General features: G+C 33.2%; 2 protein-coding genes across 4 annotated transcripts; one reads left to right on the plus strand and one right to left on the minus strand.

Moving 5' to 3' along the window:
- The first annotated feature begins 5,786 nt into the window (after nt 1-5,786).
- Nucleotides 5,787-14,865, plus strand: LOC136270246 (uncharacterized). 3 transcript variants are annotated; one of them, XM_066067283.1, is made up of 9 exons: nt 5,787-6,210; nt 8,463-8,556; nt 8,917-9,102; nt 9,615-9,682; nt 10,029-10,224; nt 10,868-11,046; nt 12,252-12,404; nt 12,951-12,995; nt 14,471-14,865. In XM_066067283.1, the coding sequence occupies exons 2-9, from the start codon at nt 8,463-8,465 to the stop codon at nt 14,648-14,650; spliced, it is 1,101 nt and encodes a 366-aa protein (XP_065923355.1). In that variant the 5' UTR covers nt 5,787-6,210; the 3' UTR covers nt 14,651-14,865. The 3 variants fall into 3 exon arrangements, with proteins under 3 accessions (XP_065923355.1, XP_065923353.1, XP_065923354.1); XM_066067281.1 differs by lacking the exon at nt 5,787-6,210 and adding an exon at nt 7,059-7,231; XM_066067282.1 differs by lacking the exon at nt 5,787-6,210 and adding an exon at nt 7,059-7,231 and having other exon boundaries at nt 10,032-10,224.
- Nucleotides 14,866-17,350: 2,485 nt separating this feature from the next.
- Nucleotides 17,351-19,799, minus strand: LOC136270149 (uncharacterized). Its single transcript, XM_066066816.1, has one exon. The coding sequence runs from the start codon at nt 18,751-18,753 to the stop codon at nt 17,434-17,436; it is 1,320 nt and encodes a 439-aa protein (XP_065922888.1). The 5' UTR covers nt 18,754-19,799; the 3' UTR covers nt 17,351-17,433.
- Between the last annotated feature and the right edge of the window lie 190 nt (nt 19,800-19,989).

Here is a 19,989-nt window from a genome sequence, read left to right on the forward strand (position 1 = left end):
ATCAGCAATTTTTAAGTTTTTTAAAATGTCTAACATTGACAGGACTTCTGTTAAAAGAAATCCTAATCCATGTATACCACCCCCCCCCCCCCAAACAATTATATACATGTACTCCATGAAAAGTGTACAAAAATTATTTACAATGTTTTGAATGAAAATGTGGTTGTTCCAATTGCTGTAACCAGATAGAAAACAGATCTAACAGATTATAATGTTGAAGATCTTACTGTATATGACATTTTTAAGATTTGTTTTAAAACTACCAAAGATTCTTCTGTACAATGGCTTCAATTTAGAATTTTACACAAAATTCTTCCAGTTGGATACTACCTTAAAAAAATCAATATTACAGCGAATTACAGAATACCGGTAGAGTTTTCAATAGCTTGTTGGATTGCTCAAGAGGGTATTCAATTTGGTTAGCAACGTATCACATTAGGTTTAAATCTAGGTCATGTGATTACTCAGGTATGACAGCGATAAAGTGAGTTAATCTAGTAAACATTTGCACATTTGGGCCTTTTTTGTTTCTCCCTGTTGTCCTACATTACTGCTATAAAAGTCTGAACTAATTAAGCACTCACAGCACAAAAATACTCTTATATAGAGCTGTATGTTGCACCAGGAATTGGGGAACCAAAATGTGTCTAATGATTTTTTGCAGGAAAAAAATATCTCCGTAATTCTTCTTCAGAAATGTCTTTTGAATTACATTTTTTTGAAAAACAAAATTCAAATTACTCCAAGCAGAATTGATGCTCTATAGAATCCAGTGCTGTTCAGGTGAACATTCTTTTTAAAGGTCTATGATAGAATAGTTAACAATAGGAGAGAGTGTTCTAGAGGTTTTCTTTGTGCCAAATGAATTGGTTGAGTGCAAAATAACAATCTACACTTGGGTAACCACAGTACCTAGATTTAAACCTGATGTGATACCTTGCTGACCAAATTGAATACCCTATTGAGCAATCCAACAAGCTATTGAAAACTCTACCGGTATTCTGTAATTCGCTGTAAAACTACTGACACATGTGGGTTTTGTAAAAATAATGTGGAAACAATAATTCATGATTTTATTTTCTGTGAGAAAATACATACCTTGTGGAGTGAACTTAGTTTAAAAATTTATAGAAAGACCTCTGAAAGAATTGGATTTAATATGTCAAATATTATACTTGGCCAACTTCCAGTGTCATTTCATAACAAAGTCATTAATTCTATAAATCTGTATATATATATGAAACAATATATTTGTTGTTGTCTTATGTCAAATAAGATTCCATGTTTGATTGGTTTCCTTTGTCACTTTAAATTAAAATACAATATTGAAAGATATGCTGCAATACAAACTGGTAAACTACAATATTTTGAAAACTTATGGGATAGTTGGAAAGGTATCTTGGCTGCTGATATATGATTTATTTTTATTTCACTGTATCATGAATATTTTTTGGGTTTTTTTTTGGGTCTATTCTTAATTGTTTTCCCATGTAGGCAAGTTACAACAAAATAATACCGAGCGCAGCGAGAGGCGGGCGAAGCCCGCCTCGCGAAGCGAGGATTAATGGTAACACGTATATATAAAAAAATCATTGAAAAATGAAAGTTGAATCAGGGGTACTGAGGCCAAAAAAATTTTCTTCCAGCCATGGGCGCCGCCATATTGGCAGCCATTTTGTTTTTAAAAAGTTAATTCGATCATTGTTTGACCTGTACTTATCGATGTTTGTTGCCCCTATACTCGATTAAAATGTTCCAGTATTTAAATTGAAGGTAATTTGAATCAAAAGAAATAAAAGAGGACACGGGATAAGTTTCAATAGTGCTTCAGTCAAGAAACACGACTAGTTCTATGTATGTCTAACCAAATTATCAGATGGAAAATAAAAACATTAATATCAATGAACTGGTCTTTTAGATACTGAATAAAGTATTCAATTTTATTACCGCGGCATTTTTATGAATTAAATTGATAAACAATGAAAGAAGAAATAAAAAAAAGTTCGGAATAACGTAACTCTCTTCGGCTATTTCCGAAGACAAAACGTGTATTACGTTTAAAACATGACGTCATAATGTAGACTGAGCACGCGACGTTTCGTTAAACTTTGGCTAATGCTTTGAGTAGGCAACCAGGCGGATCCTACTGTGTGCATTTCAAATAAATTTTATTCTACAAAAATCAAACTGCACTGTGTTAAATCTGCGCTCGGTCCAACGGTCACACCGTTTACATATTACCGAGCGCAGCGAGAGGCGGGCGAAGCCCGCCTCGCGAAGCGAGGATTAATGGTAACACGTATATATAAAAAAATCATTGAAAAATGAAAGTTGAATCAGGGGTACTAAGGCCAAAAAAAATTTCTTCCAGCCATGGGCGCCGCCATATTGCCAGCCATTTTGTTTTTAAAAAGTTAATTCGATCATTGTTTGACCGGTACTTATCGATGTTTGTTGCCCCTAAACTCGATTAAAATGTTCCAGTATTTAAATAGAAGGTAATTTGAATTAAAAGAAATAAAAGAGGACACCAGATAAGTTTCAAAAGTGCTTTAATCATGAAACACGACTAGTTCTATGTATGTCTTATCAAATTATCAGATGGAAAATAAAAACATTACTATCAAGGAACTGATCGTTTAGATACTGAATAAAGTATTCAATTTTATTACCGCGGCATTTATATGAATTAAATTGATAAACAATGAAAGAAGAAAAAAAAGTTCGGAATAACGTAACTCTCTTCGGCAATTCCTTTAAAGTTAAAACGTGTATTACGTTTGAAACATGACGTCATAATGTAGACTGAGCACGCGACGTTTTGTTAAACTTTGGCTAATGCTTTGAGAAGTCAGATCCTACTGTGTGCATTTCAAATAAATTTTATTCTACAAAAATCAAACTGCACTGTGTTAAATCTGCGCTCGGTCCAACGGTCACACCGTTTACATATTATTTTCTAGCATCATTGAAGTAATTTATAGCGAGCGCAGCTCTCCGGCGCGCAGCGCCGGCGCGAAGCGAGCTCTACCGGCAAGGCGTGTGTGAATAGAAAATTCGGACTACATTCAAGGGATTTTTTTGGAGTCAGTAAATCGGACCAGTAATGCTTTGTTTTAATCGTCCCAGTAATTCCCTGTAATTATGGTTTCCCATTTCACACTCTCACGAGAACAAGATAAAAGACTATGTACATGCATTGTAAATAACACAACGCCAATTTCCATTACTTTTAAGACTAACGGAGTTATCGTCCTTTCGAGTGACGTCACAATGGATTTCTTGCACATTGATCCGACAGAATTTTTCGGAGTCAGTAAATTTCGACCCACAATGCAATTCCTCAATGTCGGCCGATCTCACTAGACTGGATACTATCTCGCGAGAATATCAAAGTAAAACTTTTGAGAAACAGATAAATTGTGTAATTTCCAGAACATCATGCTTTTTAAGTAAACAATCAATATTTTTCGCGTAGTTTTTTCTAGTGTGTTTTCAAAGAGACAGACTACACTTGACCGACGTGAACTTTGACGTCACAATAAGGGGAAACAACTCTAAGTAGTTATTGTAAATCTGCTGAAATATAAATACCAAAATCTTCTCAAAATCTTGCAGAGCTAACGAATCGAGACATTTCTTCAGAGATAGGAAACAGCTGTAACTTGCTCTCATTTGGATGAATGCTCACATTTATTTTATTCACTGTATTTACGGTAATTTCCAGGAACGTTTTTTTAAATGGGGCGTGGCAACATATTTCAAAAAATCTTCACAAGCAAAAAGAAAAATAAAATTCTCAAAATCAGGATAATTCTAATCGGGGTGAGGAATGGGGAGTGCGTGGTAAGCCTTTAGCTGCTGAAAAGTGTCTTTATTTTCACTACTATTTACGGTATTGCATGCTACCGGGGGATCCATTTTCCTTATGTGATCAACAAATTTTTTTATACGTAAATTTGATTTCCTTTTAAACGGGGGAGGGGGGATTCTGTGATAAGTCAAATTTTATTTGTTTAAGAAAAATGTCTGCTGCAAGAAAAGAGGAAATATTATGTTAAAACATTATGTTAAAATCTTTATTATTCAACAACATTTTATCTGAGATAAATTCTATACTGGCGTGCGACCAGTATATAAACAATCTGATCAAAATCAGATTTTTGATCCGCTCCGACAAGTTCTGATGTACACTTTGTTCAGCGACTATCAGAATTTCGGAGCGTTATTAAGACCTGATTTTAATCAGATTGGTATATAAATAAATAAAAAATCTTATGAATAATAAAAATTTACTGGAAAATTGGTATATTTATTTTATTTTGCATTCTTCATTTACGTGTACTTTACGTCACTACTTTTATTTTTATTGATTTATCATAATTCATTTTTGATCACCTGCTGCGCTCGCCCCAACGGTCGCACCGTAAAACATATTATCTAAAATTTGTAAACATGATTATAGACTTTTATAGCTTTATTTACCAGATCTTTATATCAATTTTATTTTCTCACGCACTTCCCAGGGGCGGATACAGGATTTGTAGTTAGGGGGGGGGGGCGTGGATAAAATAATTGAGGCAAGGGGTCTGGGGACCGCCTTGCCCCCCCCCCACCCCCGTGGGTTCAGGGCAAAGCCCTGGTGGGGGCCCAGGGGGCGAAGCCCCCGGAAGCTCCTGGCTTTTCGTGTATTTTGAAGGTAAAACCAGGCTCAAAATACTTTAAATAGTGGTATTTTTTTTTAGTTATGTACACTTTTAAAAGATGAAATAAGCAATAAAAATAAACAAACAAGATAAAGTTTTCATTTCTTTTAATCACCAGTTGGATTTTCAAGCAACATCCGTCTTGGATTATGTCAACTAGTTTTAACGAGGCCGGGTCTAATTTGTTCTGCCCTAGATTTTTGGATGAAATTTTTTACATGAATTTCTACTGATATAGTTATTATTTAAAGATTAAAAAATAAGACATTTACCACACCGTTTGTTTAGGGGGTCATCTCAAAGTTTGTTAATCTTTAACATAGGCCCCTATGTGATTTTGCATGAAATGTATCAAATTTGCACATTTTTTACATTTTTTTTAAAACTTCTGCCCTATGGATTTCTTTTTCTGTTCTACACATTAAAGTTATTGCTAAAAGGCATTAAATGGTCAAATAAAAAAAACCTTTTACCTCCTGGTTTGTTCCAGGGGTCTTATCAAAGTTGATTTTTGTATGCCCAATTTCCCAGATTCGTCAGATAATGGCTATTTTTTATTTGACAAAGGCAGAAAAGGTGATCTATATAGTATTATTAAAACATTGAGACATATTTAAGTAATAAAAAGATATATAACATCACATATTAAGGGTCATTAATATAAAATACATGGTTACTGTCTTGAAATATATGACTTAAGCTATATTTACGCGGGTTAAAAATATACATATACTTCGAGACTTTCATGTTTATTCCACAATAAAACATTAATTTTACGCATCAAACGAGCTATTTTCTATGGTGGCATATCTCTGCCCCTTGTGTGCAAGTTATATTTCTATCAAATATGTTGACATGCAAGATAAATATGTTGACATGCAAGATAGTTATGTCAACATGCAACATAACTATGTTGACATGCAAGAAAATTACAATCAAGTAAGAATTATAAAAAATTTCAAAAAATCTTAAATATTGCCCACATGTGACATCCAAGATGCTAGATGCTACTTATTGATGTCGACATGCAACTTATATATGTTGACATGCAAGATAATTATGTTGACATGCAACTTATTTATGTCGACATGCAACTTTGTTATGTTAACATGCTACTTATTTATGTTGACATGCAAGATAAATATGTTGACATGCAACTTGTTTATGTTGACATGCAACTTATTTATGTCGACATGCAACTTAGTTATATTGACATGCGAGATAAATATGTCAACATGCAACTTAGTTATGTTGACATGCAACTTAGTTATGTTGACATGCAAGATAAATATGTTGACATGCAACTTATTTATGTCAACATGCAACTTTGTTATGTTAACATGCTACTTATTTATGTTAACATGCGAGATAAATATGTTTACATGCAACTTATTTATGTAGACATGCGCGATAAATATGTTGATCTGCAACCGCCAAAGAGAAGACGTACGAAGTCTGCTGAAGTTAATTGCCGCCTAAATCCATGTGACAAGCTTAGCACAAGGTATGTGATTTTATTTATTTTGGTCCGTACAATAGCTATAGTCGATAACTCGATCTCGATAGTTTATATTTTAAACAGTACATTTTCAATAGTTATTAATGTAAAATACATTATTATTTCCACTGACCCTTTACCCCTATTTTGTCATGTGTGCAATGACTTCCTTTTTAATCGATTTTGTAAGTGAAATACTGAACTCAAAACCATATTTCCTTCATTGATTTCAAAAAACGAATGTGGAGTGGACCTTTGTTCATTAGTAAAATTTTAGTTTGTAAAAATATAAATTTATAAAAACTAGCATAAGCTATAAGCTTATATGTCGAATACCCTCGCATTAGGGACATGAGTACACCATTATATATATACAACTGAGCATAGGCGTCGGAACCGGGGGGGGGGGGGGGGGGCTAGGGGGGCTTAGCCCCCCCCCCCCCCCAACTTTTTTTGCAAAGCTATACCTAACCATTAGAAACATAGCATGATAGAGGGTTCAGCCCCCCCACTTTTTCTGGCAGGAAAGAGTATTGTTCCTAAATTTACCTTGAAGGATTGAGAAGTTAGATTCAGAAGCATGCTAGCCCCCCCCCCCCCCCCCCCCCCCCCGGATTAGGAATTTCATGATTTTGGAAAAAAAAAATAGGTATACCCCCCCCCCCCCCCCCCGGATTAGGATTTCCATGATTTTGGGAATTACTTTTTTCTCAAAATTCCTGAGGATTAGTCTAGCCCCCCCCCCCCCACTTTCAATTTGCTTCCGACGCCAGTGCTGAGTATATTTTTTAAACAAAATTAAGTGGTTTCAAATTCCGACACCTGTCATTAGGCCTAATCGTAGACCTATATTAAGATATTTTTTTAAATATAAAAAAAAATCATAAAAATATTTATTCACATTGTTATCCATCAAAGAACTCCATCCAACGTAACTGATCGGAATTTTACTCTCTACCAACCACCAATCTTGATGTTATAATTTATTTCGCTTTACGCTCGTGAATGCATGTTATATGGGACTGTCGTAAGTAATTTTATTCAACTTAAGCTTATATTCTTATTACCACAATAGTAGTTTGATCTTTTTCACTTCTGTATATGATATATTTTGACTTGGCAAACGTTATGTGTTTTTAAGCCTACATGATATTTCACCCAGATAATTTTGAGTCTGCGTGTTAAGGTTATTAACAAGAAGAAAAAAGTAGATGATAAGTTGAAAATATAGCCTAATTTATTCGTAAATGACGAAGCCCTCTCACGGGCCCATGAGAGCGAAGCTCTCCCTACAGATAACACTTGTACATATGCCCAAATATTGAAATTACATTCTATACCCATGCACTTATAATGAACATGATGAAGTACAAAAACTTTTCCAAGATGGAGGAAAAAAGGATCACTACACGCGCAGTGACATCTACGGCTTCCATGTTCAATTTGGATCTCGTACAAACTTCACGTTTGGTGATAATCTATCAACTTTGTTTAAAGAGTGATAAATACATTCAGACTTATTAAGTGTGTTTTTGATGAAAAACTGAACTCTAAATTAAGAAAACAAATTTCGGTTTCCTACAACTTTCAACAGATGCATTAGATCCGATCAAATAAATTTCAGGACATCTGATTGGACCAAAAAAATCGTGTTTCAACAATTAAGCAGCTTTATTTCATTGTTATTCAAATAACATAATTTATTTTAATTGAACTTGCTTTCAGATTACTTTTTGAAAACACCAAACACGATTTTTTTCTTCTACTTTCGTTTTTCAGGTTTCATCTCAAATCGTAGTCTGCCCTACTTGAACCCATGTCATTTCGTACCCAGATTTCGAATTATTTCTAAAAAACAAGAAAAACCCAAGTTACGACCAATAGCTAATTCAATAAAAACAAAAGATAATCAAAACTTAATTTTGTAGACATATCATAGTAATTGACAGACACATTGTTAAATATTTCCACATTCTAACACAACCACCCCCCCCCCCCTCTCCAAGGTGTGAACCATTTTTATATGATTAATAAATACTTTAAGTCATGTTGAAATTACCCCCAATCTGCCATGAAAATAAAAGCAAATAGGGAAAATATTTGCAGCAATATGCATTATAAATACTTTAAAATTATTAGGGGGAGCTTAGGCCCCCCCCCCTTTTTGTTGTTGCAAAGTTAGGCCTAACAAAGCATCCGAGAGGATATTGAATAAGACCTATTTATAAGTAAAGGACATAAATTGATACTTCTTTTAGATGGAGAATACAAAGGTTTTTAAAGTGTGGAACAACAATCGCACAGAGGGGCGATTGTTGGGGGCCAGCAAATTTCAAGAATTAAAGACCAAAGGTTAGATTTTTTTAATTGAATCTAAACTACATTCTAGTATTTGCCACTATATATTAATGATTCATCATTAATTACTTTCAAATTAGATGTATACCGTAATAATTATTGATAATGATATGTACTAGAGTACTGTATATGTACATGTGCAGGGTTGTCTCTAAAAATTGAAGTAGAATGAGGAAATTAAAAAGTAAAAGAAGACAGGGGGTCTAGCTTATAGCTAGATTGTGTTTGAAATGCAATAATAGCCGGGTAATTAAGTCATTTTAGGCGGGGGAATTCTCCGCCCCTCGGTTCTTAGAGACAACCCTGCATATGCACTCTATTTAATAGTATGACCGAGTCTTTTTTCAATTTCAGTAATTACAAAATTTGAATTGGGCGAAGAAACAGGAAATATTCGACTTGTTTTAAGTGATGGGTGTATAATAGATGACGAAGATGTTTTTCTACAACTTGAAAGCAACGAACTGTATGTCTTGAAAGCAGATGAAGTTTTAAACATCCCCCAAGCATTATCAACTGCATCAGGAGGGTCAGAAGCAGGTACGTGTGATGTGTTCCAAATATGCATAAAATCGTATCTTCCCAAGTCAAAAACTTGTCTTGGGAAGAGTGCTGCCATGCATGCATTCCTAAATGTTTATTTCAAGAATTCTCAATAATGTTTCAATTGCAATATGCAGTTGATTTAAAGAATGTTCATAACATTATTCAATATCATGGGATATAAACACTTAAAATTGGCATATTATTATCAAAATGAGTAATGATTATGGTATAATTATGGAAAGTGTTCAAGGTAAAGATTAACTTAATTAACTTAATTGATTTGTAGCACAATATATTTTATTAACAGGACTTTGCACATGCATGAAATAAAATAAAGTTAAAAATTAAGGAGTTTCACATTCAAATTATACTTTTTACATTTAATTTAAATTGCATAATTTAATGCATAGATGTACATGTTGTATACATATGCACAAGTGTATCTAGTATATAAACCACTGTAAAAGATATCAATCCTTTCATAATTAAAATTACTTTATTTGTAGGAATGCCTTCATCAAAGAGCGAACAGTTATCTGAATTAGTAAAAAGACTGCGTTCAAAACAATCGAAAGTAAGAATGTTATTACATCAATAGTGAATTTTTTTAGTTTTTAAATTTAAATGGAGCTTTCCTACAGTTTTGCTTGTCTACATGTATGTAAAAATGGAAATAGATTTTAATGACATACAATACAGGGTCTTGCAACTAAAACACTTAATTAACAAGTTTTACATTTAGAAGTAACATGTATCAAGCAATGTCTTATTTAGAAGTGAAAACAAAGAGGATTCCAAGATATTTGGTAGATTAGCGATTAATATGAAAATTTTTCAAACTTTACATTAAAAAAAGGAGGTGAATAGGGAGTGAAAATTATTATTTGTGCAATTAAAAAACTTAGTTAAATTAAATTCAGCAGAGACCATCGAAAAAGCAGAAGTCTACATCTATGACGTGCCACAAAGTTCAGCTTGGGTGGATGTTACATACAGGTACTAAGTTTACACAAGTGCGGACCTCCAGTGGTGGGGGGACGAGAATTGTGGAAATGGCAGATGCTTCAACATATGCGGAAATCAAAAATAGAGCGATAGAAATTTTCTTTCCAAATGGTAAGAGAAAAAGATTAATATCAAATGTAAAGAATATTGTGATATTGGTATGAAAAATATTGACTAAAAAGAAATTTAGTTGCAATTTATATTCTTATAGAAAGAAAAAGTACTAGAATAATAGTAAAGTAGCTAGTTCAATATTTAGAATTGATTATTTCAAAGAAATCTTTGAATCTGCCAGATATCAATGCATGTGTGCAACTTACATCTTACAGAAAATTGGTGAATTCTGAGTTTATAATTAGATTAATTATCCATATCATTAGTATATGCTTCAAGTGTTATATGTAACAACTGCAGTAACCTATCAACAACAATTATTTTCCTTCATTTTAACAAACAATCTCTCTCTCTCTCTCTCTCTCTCTCTCTCTCTCTCTCTCTCTCTCTTTGTGTTTGTGTTAAATTACACCCACCCACTTTATTGCATATAGATGATATTAAATTGTTACTTGGCATTTCATAATTAACTAAATTTTGTCAGTTTGTGGGCATTAAAAATAAATAAGAAAGAGAGAAAAGTCAAGTTAATGTAAGCTTTGGTTATAATTCAAGGTTAATTTTTAAAAATCGTGATTTGTGTGTTAGACTGTAGATCATTTCATAATATTCACTGCCTTTTTTTCAATTATATAATTAGGTTCCAATATTAAAGGAAAGAAGGAAGATTTCGATCACCACCTTGGGGATTTTCAGGGCCGTTCCATTCCCCAAGATGGATTCACTCTTCAAATATACATAAACTCCATGAAAGCATGCAATATGACAGTTAAGCCACGGCTCTATCTTTTATCAAAGATGAAAGATGAAGAAAATGAGGTATAGATATTGTCTAATTGCAAATTTTTCTTATCTCTGAATTGAAGATTGATTTAAATGAGTTTTTAGAAGATACTGTGGAATCATTTAAATTCGTGGGGGCCAATTTTCGTGGATTATTACTTTTTTGCTCATTTGTGGGGATGTAATTTCGTGGATGCGTAGCCTACTGTTTCAGTACTAAAGATTGTTTACGTCGAGGATTTAAATTCGTGGGAGAGAGCTACCCACGAATTCCACAAAAATAATGAATTTTATTGATTCCACAGCAAATGAAACTAATTTTCTCAATTTGTACAAACCCTTTTAGCTCACCTGAGCTGAAAGATCAAGTGAGCTTTTCAATAACTTTTTGTCAGGCATCTGCCCATCTGTCTGTTTGTAAACATTTTACATTTTCACATTCTTCTTCAGAACAACTGGGTAGGGAGGGTTCACATTGGGGGAGGGGGTCAAAGTATTACATTGAAATATATAGAGAAAACACTTTTAAAAAATCTTCTTGTCAAAAACCATTTGGCCTGAGAAAATTGCATTTTGAACTTGTGTGTAAGGATCCTCAGGTTGTGTAGATTCAAGTTAATTAAAACAAATCATGATCACCCCTGCATGCATGAGTGTAGGGTAGGGACACAATAGGGGTTGAATTTTTACACTACGGAAGATTTTTAATTATTAGAAAAACATCAAATATTATGATTCAAGTATTTACCTAGATATGCAAACATTTTGACATATTGTTATTTCTTCATGGTTTACAATGTGACCCCTGATCAATTCTTGTGACACGTACACAAGGGGTTCAAAATCTGATGTAGGTTTATATATACATGCATGTACATTGTATGTATATATAAAAACATTAGTTTAAGATCTTCTTGAGAACCAAAATGCTTGACATGTGATATGATTATAAAATCATTGTGTTGCAAAAGGGGCTATATATGTTAAGTAAAAGTAGACAAATTGAAAACCTTTTTGTACTGACTACACGATCAATTCTACTACATTATCCAGATATTTGGTATATGACTCTATAAAGCTGATTTTATTATGGTTAATGTTGCTCAGGTGAACCGGGCCATATCTAAAAAATAAATGGTTAAGATGGTCTGACCATTTCAATCATATTTGGTTTCTTGCAGATAACTAGCAATGTGGCTTTCATGTACACATGTAATTATTATTTTTTTTATTTATACAAGGATGAAAGCTGGGAATTTGCGGAAGAAGTGGATGTTAATCCACCCATTTCCATTCTGAATGCGCCAGGAGTCTCAACTCAGAATCCACAAAGTCCAGCTAATTCACCCAGTCCAGCAGTGTCAACACCACATCAGCAGGAATCAATTCAAAATGTAACAAGTATTTTTTACCCTAATTTTTTGTTCTATTAGTAATAAATTGGTATTTATACCTGGATAATTAAAAATCAGTTTGTCTTTCTGTTGGCAAATCTAGGATTTAAGTTCGAAACTTTTTTATAGAGTTCACTTAATAAACAAATATTATAGACAAACATACAGACAAGAACAAAAACACATGATGTTTGTTCTTGTAACTGCATATATATTATTCTATAAACTAAGTTCATACCCTTTTTCTGAAAAGAGGATCTTTTCAGTATTTGTGTCAATGAGAATTGTAGATAAAAATTTCCAGGAACGAACATATTATGTACTAACTATGATTCAAATAAATTTGATGACATCCAAGTGGTCCATTTAATCCAATAAAATATTGCTACTACACATAGCTATAGCTAAATATTTTCACAATCCAAATTTTGTAAAGGAAGTGGAAAAATATTCATAACATTTAAGTGCATCATCTAGTATCTTAAAATTAAATGGAAAAAGTTTAGGAACTCATAAAAAGTGTCTTGCTTTTATTCACCCTCACAGGATGAAGAAAACAGTTGGGATCTTCCTGATCTTCAATCTCCTGTTGTAAGTATTCTTTTAACTTCATTAAAACTGCAATGTAGCATAACATTATACCCCAGCTCCAAAAGAGAGGGGGTATATTATTTGTTATCTACGTTCAATCAAGGTGTACAGGGAATCACCCTGGGTTGTGTTCCATACACCCTGAGGCCAAAGGGTGTATCAGGTACCAACTCGGGGTAAATCCCCATACAACCGGCCTTGATTGTCCCTGACTATAAAGAATTTATTTTCCAGCTATGTAAATCAAATTAATCTATTTCCTATGTCCAATCAAGGGTGTTATACACTTTTAAGGTATGCCATTTACGCATTTCAATTTGATGCATTGTGATGTCACATTTAATGCATTATGATGTCATGTCTTTTTTTTCCTCCGTCTCGAGTATGGCCGTTGTCTGGAAATTTACACCTGGCTTATTAGCCTATCAAATGAAGCTACATAGGAAATAAATTGTTTTACCCTTATGTGTGTGTCTCTTGGTCTGTGTGTCTGTGCGTAACAAATATGCCATATTGTTGTATCCTTATTTGAACCAATAAGCAGTCAACTTAAATGACGATTTTGTTTATCTTTAGCTTAAAGGATGACTGCACTTAGTGCCGGGTTTTGGGTCTCTTTTGGTTGCTTCTGTTGTGTTCATTATCCTATATAGTGAGCAAATACCATGCTACCTTACACATCATGTGATATAATTTTGTACTAGTATTCACAAAGTTAACTGAGGTGAGAAATCATGTATTTTTCCTACAGGTTACAACAGAGAAAACAAAAGTAAGATGAAGCAGTTTTTTCTCATGAGAGCATGTTTGTCTATGATTAATCTCCCTTTAACACAATTTAGATAATGCAAATACCCTTGGTATACAACTACTGTTTAACGGAGAACAATAGACAAACATGTCCTGACTTTGTATGAATTATTTATAAAAATGGTTGTCCTCATTTAATATCATAATTATGGAGATTCAAGAAATCATGAAGACCCCCACCTTTGAAAACAAATTCGTAATTGGTAACAATATACTTTTATTTAACGCAATTACGTAAAGTTGCAGTTTGGGTGTTGACAATTTCTGCAATTGAAAGAAAAATTCTTCTTTCAACAGTTTATTTTCTTGCAAATATTGCATGCACTAGTACTTAAGTGCAGTCATCCTTTTCATACAAATTTTCGTCAGATTTCTCATGTGAACAACTAATAGTCACAGATGTTTGAAATTTCAAAACACACTTTGTTTAGGTACGTATGCCATATAATGGGATCCATTTTTGTACGTAATGATTAGGGGTTAAATTTCTGTTAAATGACGACTTTGCTGATGTTGTATATTCAAATCAGAGCGGGGATATCACTAGTGAGTGAAAGATAGCTCACAGATATTTTGTTCATTTTAAATGTTTAACTTGGTAAATTTGTACTGATAACAGACTTAACTGGTCCAGTTATGTTATGAATATTTATATTTATCTCTAGGTGTTGAGAATGCCACAAGTCCCAACCTGCACAATATGTACAGATCGGTTCTGCGATACATTTTTTGTACCATGCGGCCACATCGCTTGTGCAGTGTGTACTGCTGAACTGGAGGAGCGGGGTAGTCAGTGCCACATCTGCAGAGAGTCGTTTACATCAACTTCAAAACTCTTTTATTAGATTAAGTGTAGATGTTAAAAAAAAATTGACTGAATTTCAATTGTTTAGGCTAAATAATGTCAAGCAAATAGAGTTTAATTGTGGTTGAAATATACAAGCAAAATTTACTTTAATATACTGTTGAGGTTGTACTAATATTCTAGATTCACAATCTCTGAAATTCAGATTTGAAGAGAGAAAAAAATTATAACTCGAAATAAAAAAACTTAATTTACTGCTATGACAACAGAAAAAATATTAGCTTCTCCAAAAATGAGCTAATATGCTCTTGTTTAAATTTTTTATTATGAATTTGAGCAAAACAATATTTTACATTTATATGTAGACTGTATAGAACGCTATACAATTTGATTAGGAAATACATGTATCATGTTTGAAATTTTTGGACATAAAATATTGAGAGTATAAGCAGTAAGGTTGTGATCTTTTTGATAGGAAAAGGAGAGCCTCTTTATAACATCTTTATGCATTTATGCATTTTTTTCATATTGCATAGTGTTTTGGTGAATAAAAGATTCCATCATGTGCTAGCTTTGCTATGGATTGCTTTTCAATTCACATAAATGTAGAAACAAAGGATGTTGAAATTTTAATGCATATTTTGTCAAATTTTTACCAAACTGGCACATACTGTTCATGCTTTTAATATGTAAAGTTGATAATTTTAAAAAGAAAAGAATTGTTTCAAGGATTATTTGAAAAGTTTTTTCTAAACCTAATTTTTTTAGCTTCTATTGTTAATAAATCTAGCACCAATTTTAGCAACCCCCTCCCCTTATGCTCTTGGTTGCCATGGAATTCATCAGCTTTCCTTTAACCTGTATGCAAATTTCATACTGGTACAGTGCATGTCTATGGATCATTATATGAATTATGAAGACAGTTTTGATATACAGGTTAAGTTAAGGACTCATGATTATTGTTTATAGTCAAGTGACTGCAACCAGTAACAGTTTATAATGACTCATATAGCTTAAACAATTAAGCTATTTTTTATGATTTTCAATTATTATTAATTTTTTTGCTTGTTTACCTCAACATAAATAAATAGTTGATTTTTTTTATCAAGACACTTGAAGATATATCTAAGTGATCTGGTATGATTTATTGTCATTAATTTTAATTTTTTCCCCATATTGCCATTTTTTTTTATTTGGTTGTAGTAGTCCAATTAGCAAATTAATGTAAAAAAACAAACACATTTTTTTGTATTTTATTTCAGTTAGTCTTGTAATTTATCATAGTTAAGCAACATTTAATTTTTTTTTAAATAAATCTTAATAACCCATGTTTGATTTTTTTTAATGAGTTGTGCTTCCAAATCTGTAAAAAAAAATTTCATTCAATGAATTATGCATAGATCTGTTCCGTGCATTGATATGCCTTCATTTACACTCCTAAAATTATGATATTGACTTTAAATTATCGGATTATTATCGCACTGAAGCAGTAGTGTGCGTGTAATTTTTAAAAAGTAAATAACCAAAGTGAAATCACAAATCGATGCAAGTGCCAGAAGACCCAGGAATGGCAAAAAAATTCACAGGCAATATGATCAATTTGTGATTTCATTTTGGATAAATACTTTTTTGAAATATGACCGATTTTAAAAATGGTAAAATTTTGAATCAAATGATTAAATTTGAATGCAAAAGAAATTGTGTGATACATAACTTTGAACAATTGTGCGTGCCTGCAGATTTGTTACTACCCAAGACAATGTGCAATGAGGCACGTATCTTGGGTCTTTTTACATTGGTAAAGTTGATGTTTATGACCGAAAATTCATTAAATCTGATGTTGCAGTTTAAATAATTTTCTCTAATGTTAGGTGGACAACAAGGTATATATGCATTTCCTTAGATGAAATGTCATGGCGATTGAGAAACGTGACTGTAGACTATGAAACATTTTAGGGCCTCTCTCTGCGGGCGGTCTATCGTAATTGGTGTGTCCGTCCGTCCATCTGTCCATCCGAGGTCTCATTTAAGGGTATACAGTGACCTTAAACTATGTTCTAAGATCAAGGTTATAGCAGAATTGTAAACAAATGAAAAATCTTTGTCCGAAGCACATCTTTTCTTCTTTTCGTCCAGTCTGGCTCATATTTCACCCACATAGTTTTTGTGATTAAAGGATGTACTCTGACCTTGAATAATATTTTCTATTTGCTTAATCTTATTCAGAACCAAAAATAAATGCTTAAGGTAAGGGTAATGAGACTGGAATAATAAAAACAGGACAATTTTTAAGTTACAGGTCAATGTCGAAGCAAAATGCTGTGAAATACTTTTTATTCTATTATTTGTCCATATTTGAGCGGGGCCCTTTGAGATGGTCACCATCTCAATTATATATAACATAGCATTCATGAATTCAGTGATGTTCTTCTTGAACAATTTCAAGATATAAAGGCAAAGCGCAGTAAATTAATTTAATATTTTGAACAATAAAAATGGTAATATAAAGTGTGACCAAAATCTAACTATGTCCTTTTTAATGTCAAGTAGGTATGCTCTGAATGAGGGAGAATAGATCTAGAGATTTTATTATTAACAATGCATTATCTATGACATGTTCATTTAAAAAGGAACTTTTTTTTAAAAATTTTTAACCTTAAATTACAAGTTTGTCCTACTTTACTAGTACTTCGAATTTGCAATTAAATAAAAAATCTTCACAAAGATACAATTTCTAATTCCTTTATCAAACAATATTTATAACATACGAAAAAGATACCTCCTTATAACCACATGAGTCAAATCTATGTATATACATGTAATTTATAAGCGATCTACATAGTTTGTTATACGGATAAAGAGTTCTGTTGCTTCTTCTACTGTGTTTGGTGGGTAATTCAAACCGTTTTCAATTCTTATTTGAGTACCAATAACTTCAAATTCCATCGAAACACCATTTGCAGGAGGGTAGGCACAATATTCTTGTTCTATGCCATTCAGATTACCAGGTATAGGCATTTTATAATCTCTTGTTTGGTAAATTTCGGGCTGAAAATACATAACATCTGGTTTTCCAGACGGACAATCTGCATTGCGGTTTCTTCTAATTGTGTGTTCATTCCAATGCTGTATAACTCTGTACAATTCCCTGTTGATAATTGGTAAGAAACAATACCTAGCACACTCTAGGTGAACTACATCGGATGTGTCAAAAACACCCAGATTATCCATATCCTTAAAGTAATTTATCCAAAAATTGCCACACATTTCCCGTAAACACCGCCAAAATCGCTCTATTCTTGTATTTCTATATGACGATCCATACCTAAAACTTGATAGTCCTTGCAGAGGATCCTGGTGATTCCATCGCAAAGCGTATTGCAAATCTCGAACTATGCAGTTCTCAGTACCTCTGTCCGCGTATACGACCACAGGAACCCCGTTTATTTCTTTGATATAGTCTATATAAAATCTGGATATATATTCAGGGTTTTTGTTAGAATTGCAAGCTCTAAGCCAGAGAATACGTCTTGAAAAGCCATCTACACAACCATGAATGGAAATTCCAAATGGTTTCAATTTGTCCCAGCCATCTAGATGAACACAAAAATTGGGCCCTTCGTTAATGTACCTTCTACGCTGAAGACGACGTTGTCTACGTCTTATTACACCTTCTGCGTCCAAAACAGTTAATGCAAGGCGCACCAATTCACAAGACACATTGAGGTCATGGTCGACTAGCAGACGTCTCCTCATTCCTCTATAGCCAATGTCACCGCCCGAGCCTGAAAGTTCATGTAAAATAGCCGTTACAATGTCCTCCAAACGTGGCTGGTTATTTCGTCTCGTTAGATTCATTTCCCTTAAAACTCGATGAATTTGTCTCGCACTTAAAGCAGTGTTATGTCTGCTCGCAAGAAATCCAATGATTTCCTGAATAGTATAACCAGAGTGGTAATAAACAGCAATCATTTCATTTCTACTGAGGGGTAGTCCGTCCACAACCAAACGTTGAGCCATAGCAGGTGTATAGATATTTTCACCCATTGTATCTTTATTTTTTTGCTGAAAAAAGTAAAATAAAACACACACTTTATACCCAGTGAATTTTTTGTTTTGGTTTCTACATGTGTAAATGTACATCAAACTATTAAGTAATTCTATAAATACTAGTATACCACGATTTGGCTTGCAAGCGTTTTATTATTATATCAAAAATTTTCAATTTAAATAAAATTAACATGTAAGGTAGTGAAGTACTAAAAGCGCTGTTATATTATATATATATAATGGCTACAAGAAGTACTCATATCATTTAAGAATTAGACACTGACCAAAAGAGAAATTAACACCAAGAATAATAATCAGGTAGGATTAAAAAAAGACCAGATTGCTCAATCAAAAGATCTTCATTACATCAAATATCAGTTTTATATTAGATCTAAAACAAGAGTTTTACCTTGTCGGTTGTGGGAGAGACACGATCGATGACGTCCCAAAATGTTAGTTTCTCTATCACTGCAACCACAGATTTGATTAAACTATACCCTCTTTCAAACGAGCAGCATGCAAGAATGAAAAAGTTGCATATTGACATAAATAAGTTGCATGTCAACATAAATAAGTTGCATGTCAACATAACTAAGTTGCATGTTGACATAAGTATGTTGCATGTCAACATATTTATCTTGCATGTCGACATATTTATCTTGCATGTTAACATATTTATCTTGCATGTTAACATAACTAAGTTGCATGTCGACATAAATAAGTTGCATGTCGACATACGGAGGTCGCATGTTAACATAATTAAGTTGCATGTCGACATAAATAAGTAGCATGTCAACATAACTAAGTTGCATGTCAACATATTTATCTCGCATGTCATCATAACTAAGTTGCATGTCAACATAAATAAGTAGCATGTGAACATAACAAAGTTGCATGTTGACATAAATAAGTTGCATGTCAACATATTTATCTTGCATGTCAACATAAATAAGTTGCATGTCGACATAAATAAGTAGCATCTAGCATCTTGGATGTCACATGTGGGCAATATTTAAGATTTTTTGAAATTTTTTATAATTTTTATTTGATTGTAATTTTCTTGCATGTCAACATAGCTATGTTGCATGTTGACATAACTATCTTGCATGTCAACATATCTATCTTGCATGTCGACATATTTGATAGAAAAAAAACTTGCACACAAGGGGCAGAGATATGCCACCATAATTTTCAACGAACTTCGCTGAATATCTGCAGTTGAAACTATCACGCCATGGCGTCAACCAAGCAAAAAGATGACGTCACAATCCAAATGAAACGCTGCGCGAAAGCGTGCGTACTCGTTCTGTACTCGGCCTCGTTAAATGC

This window comes from Magallana gigas, chromosome 7 (genome assembly GCF_963853765.1).
Source record: "Magallana gigas chromosome 7, xbMagGiga1.1, whole genome shotgun sequence".
Lineage (NCBI taxonomy): Eukaryota > Metazoa > Mollusca > Bivalvia > Ostreida > Ostreidae > Magallana > Magallana gigas.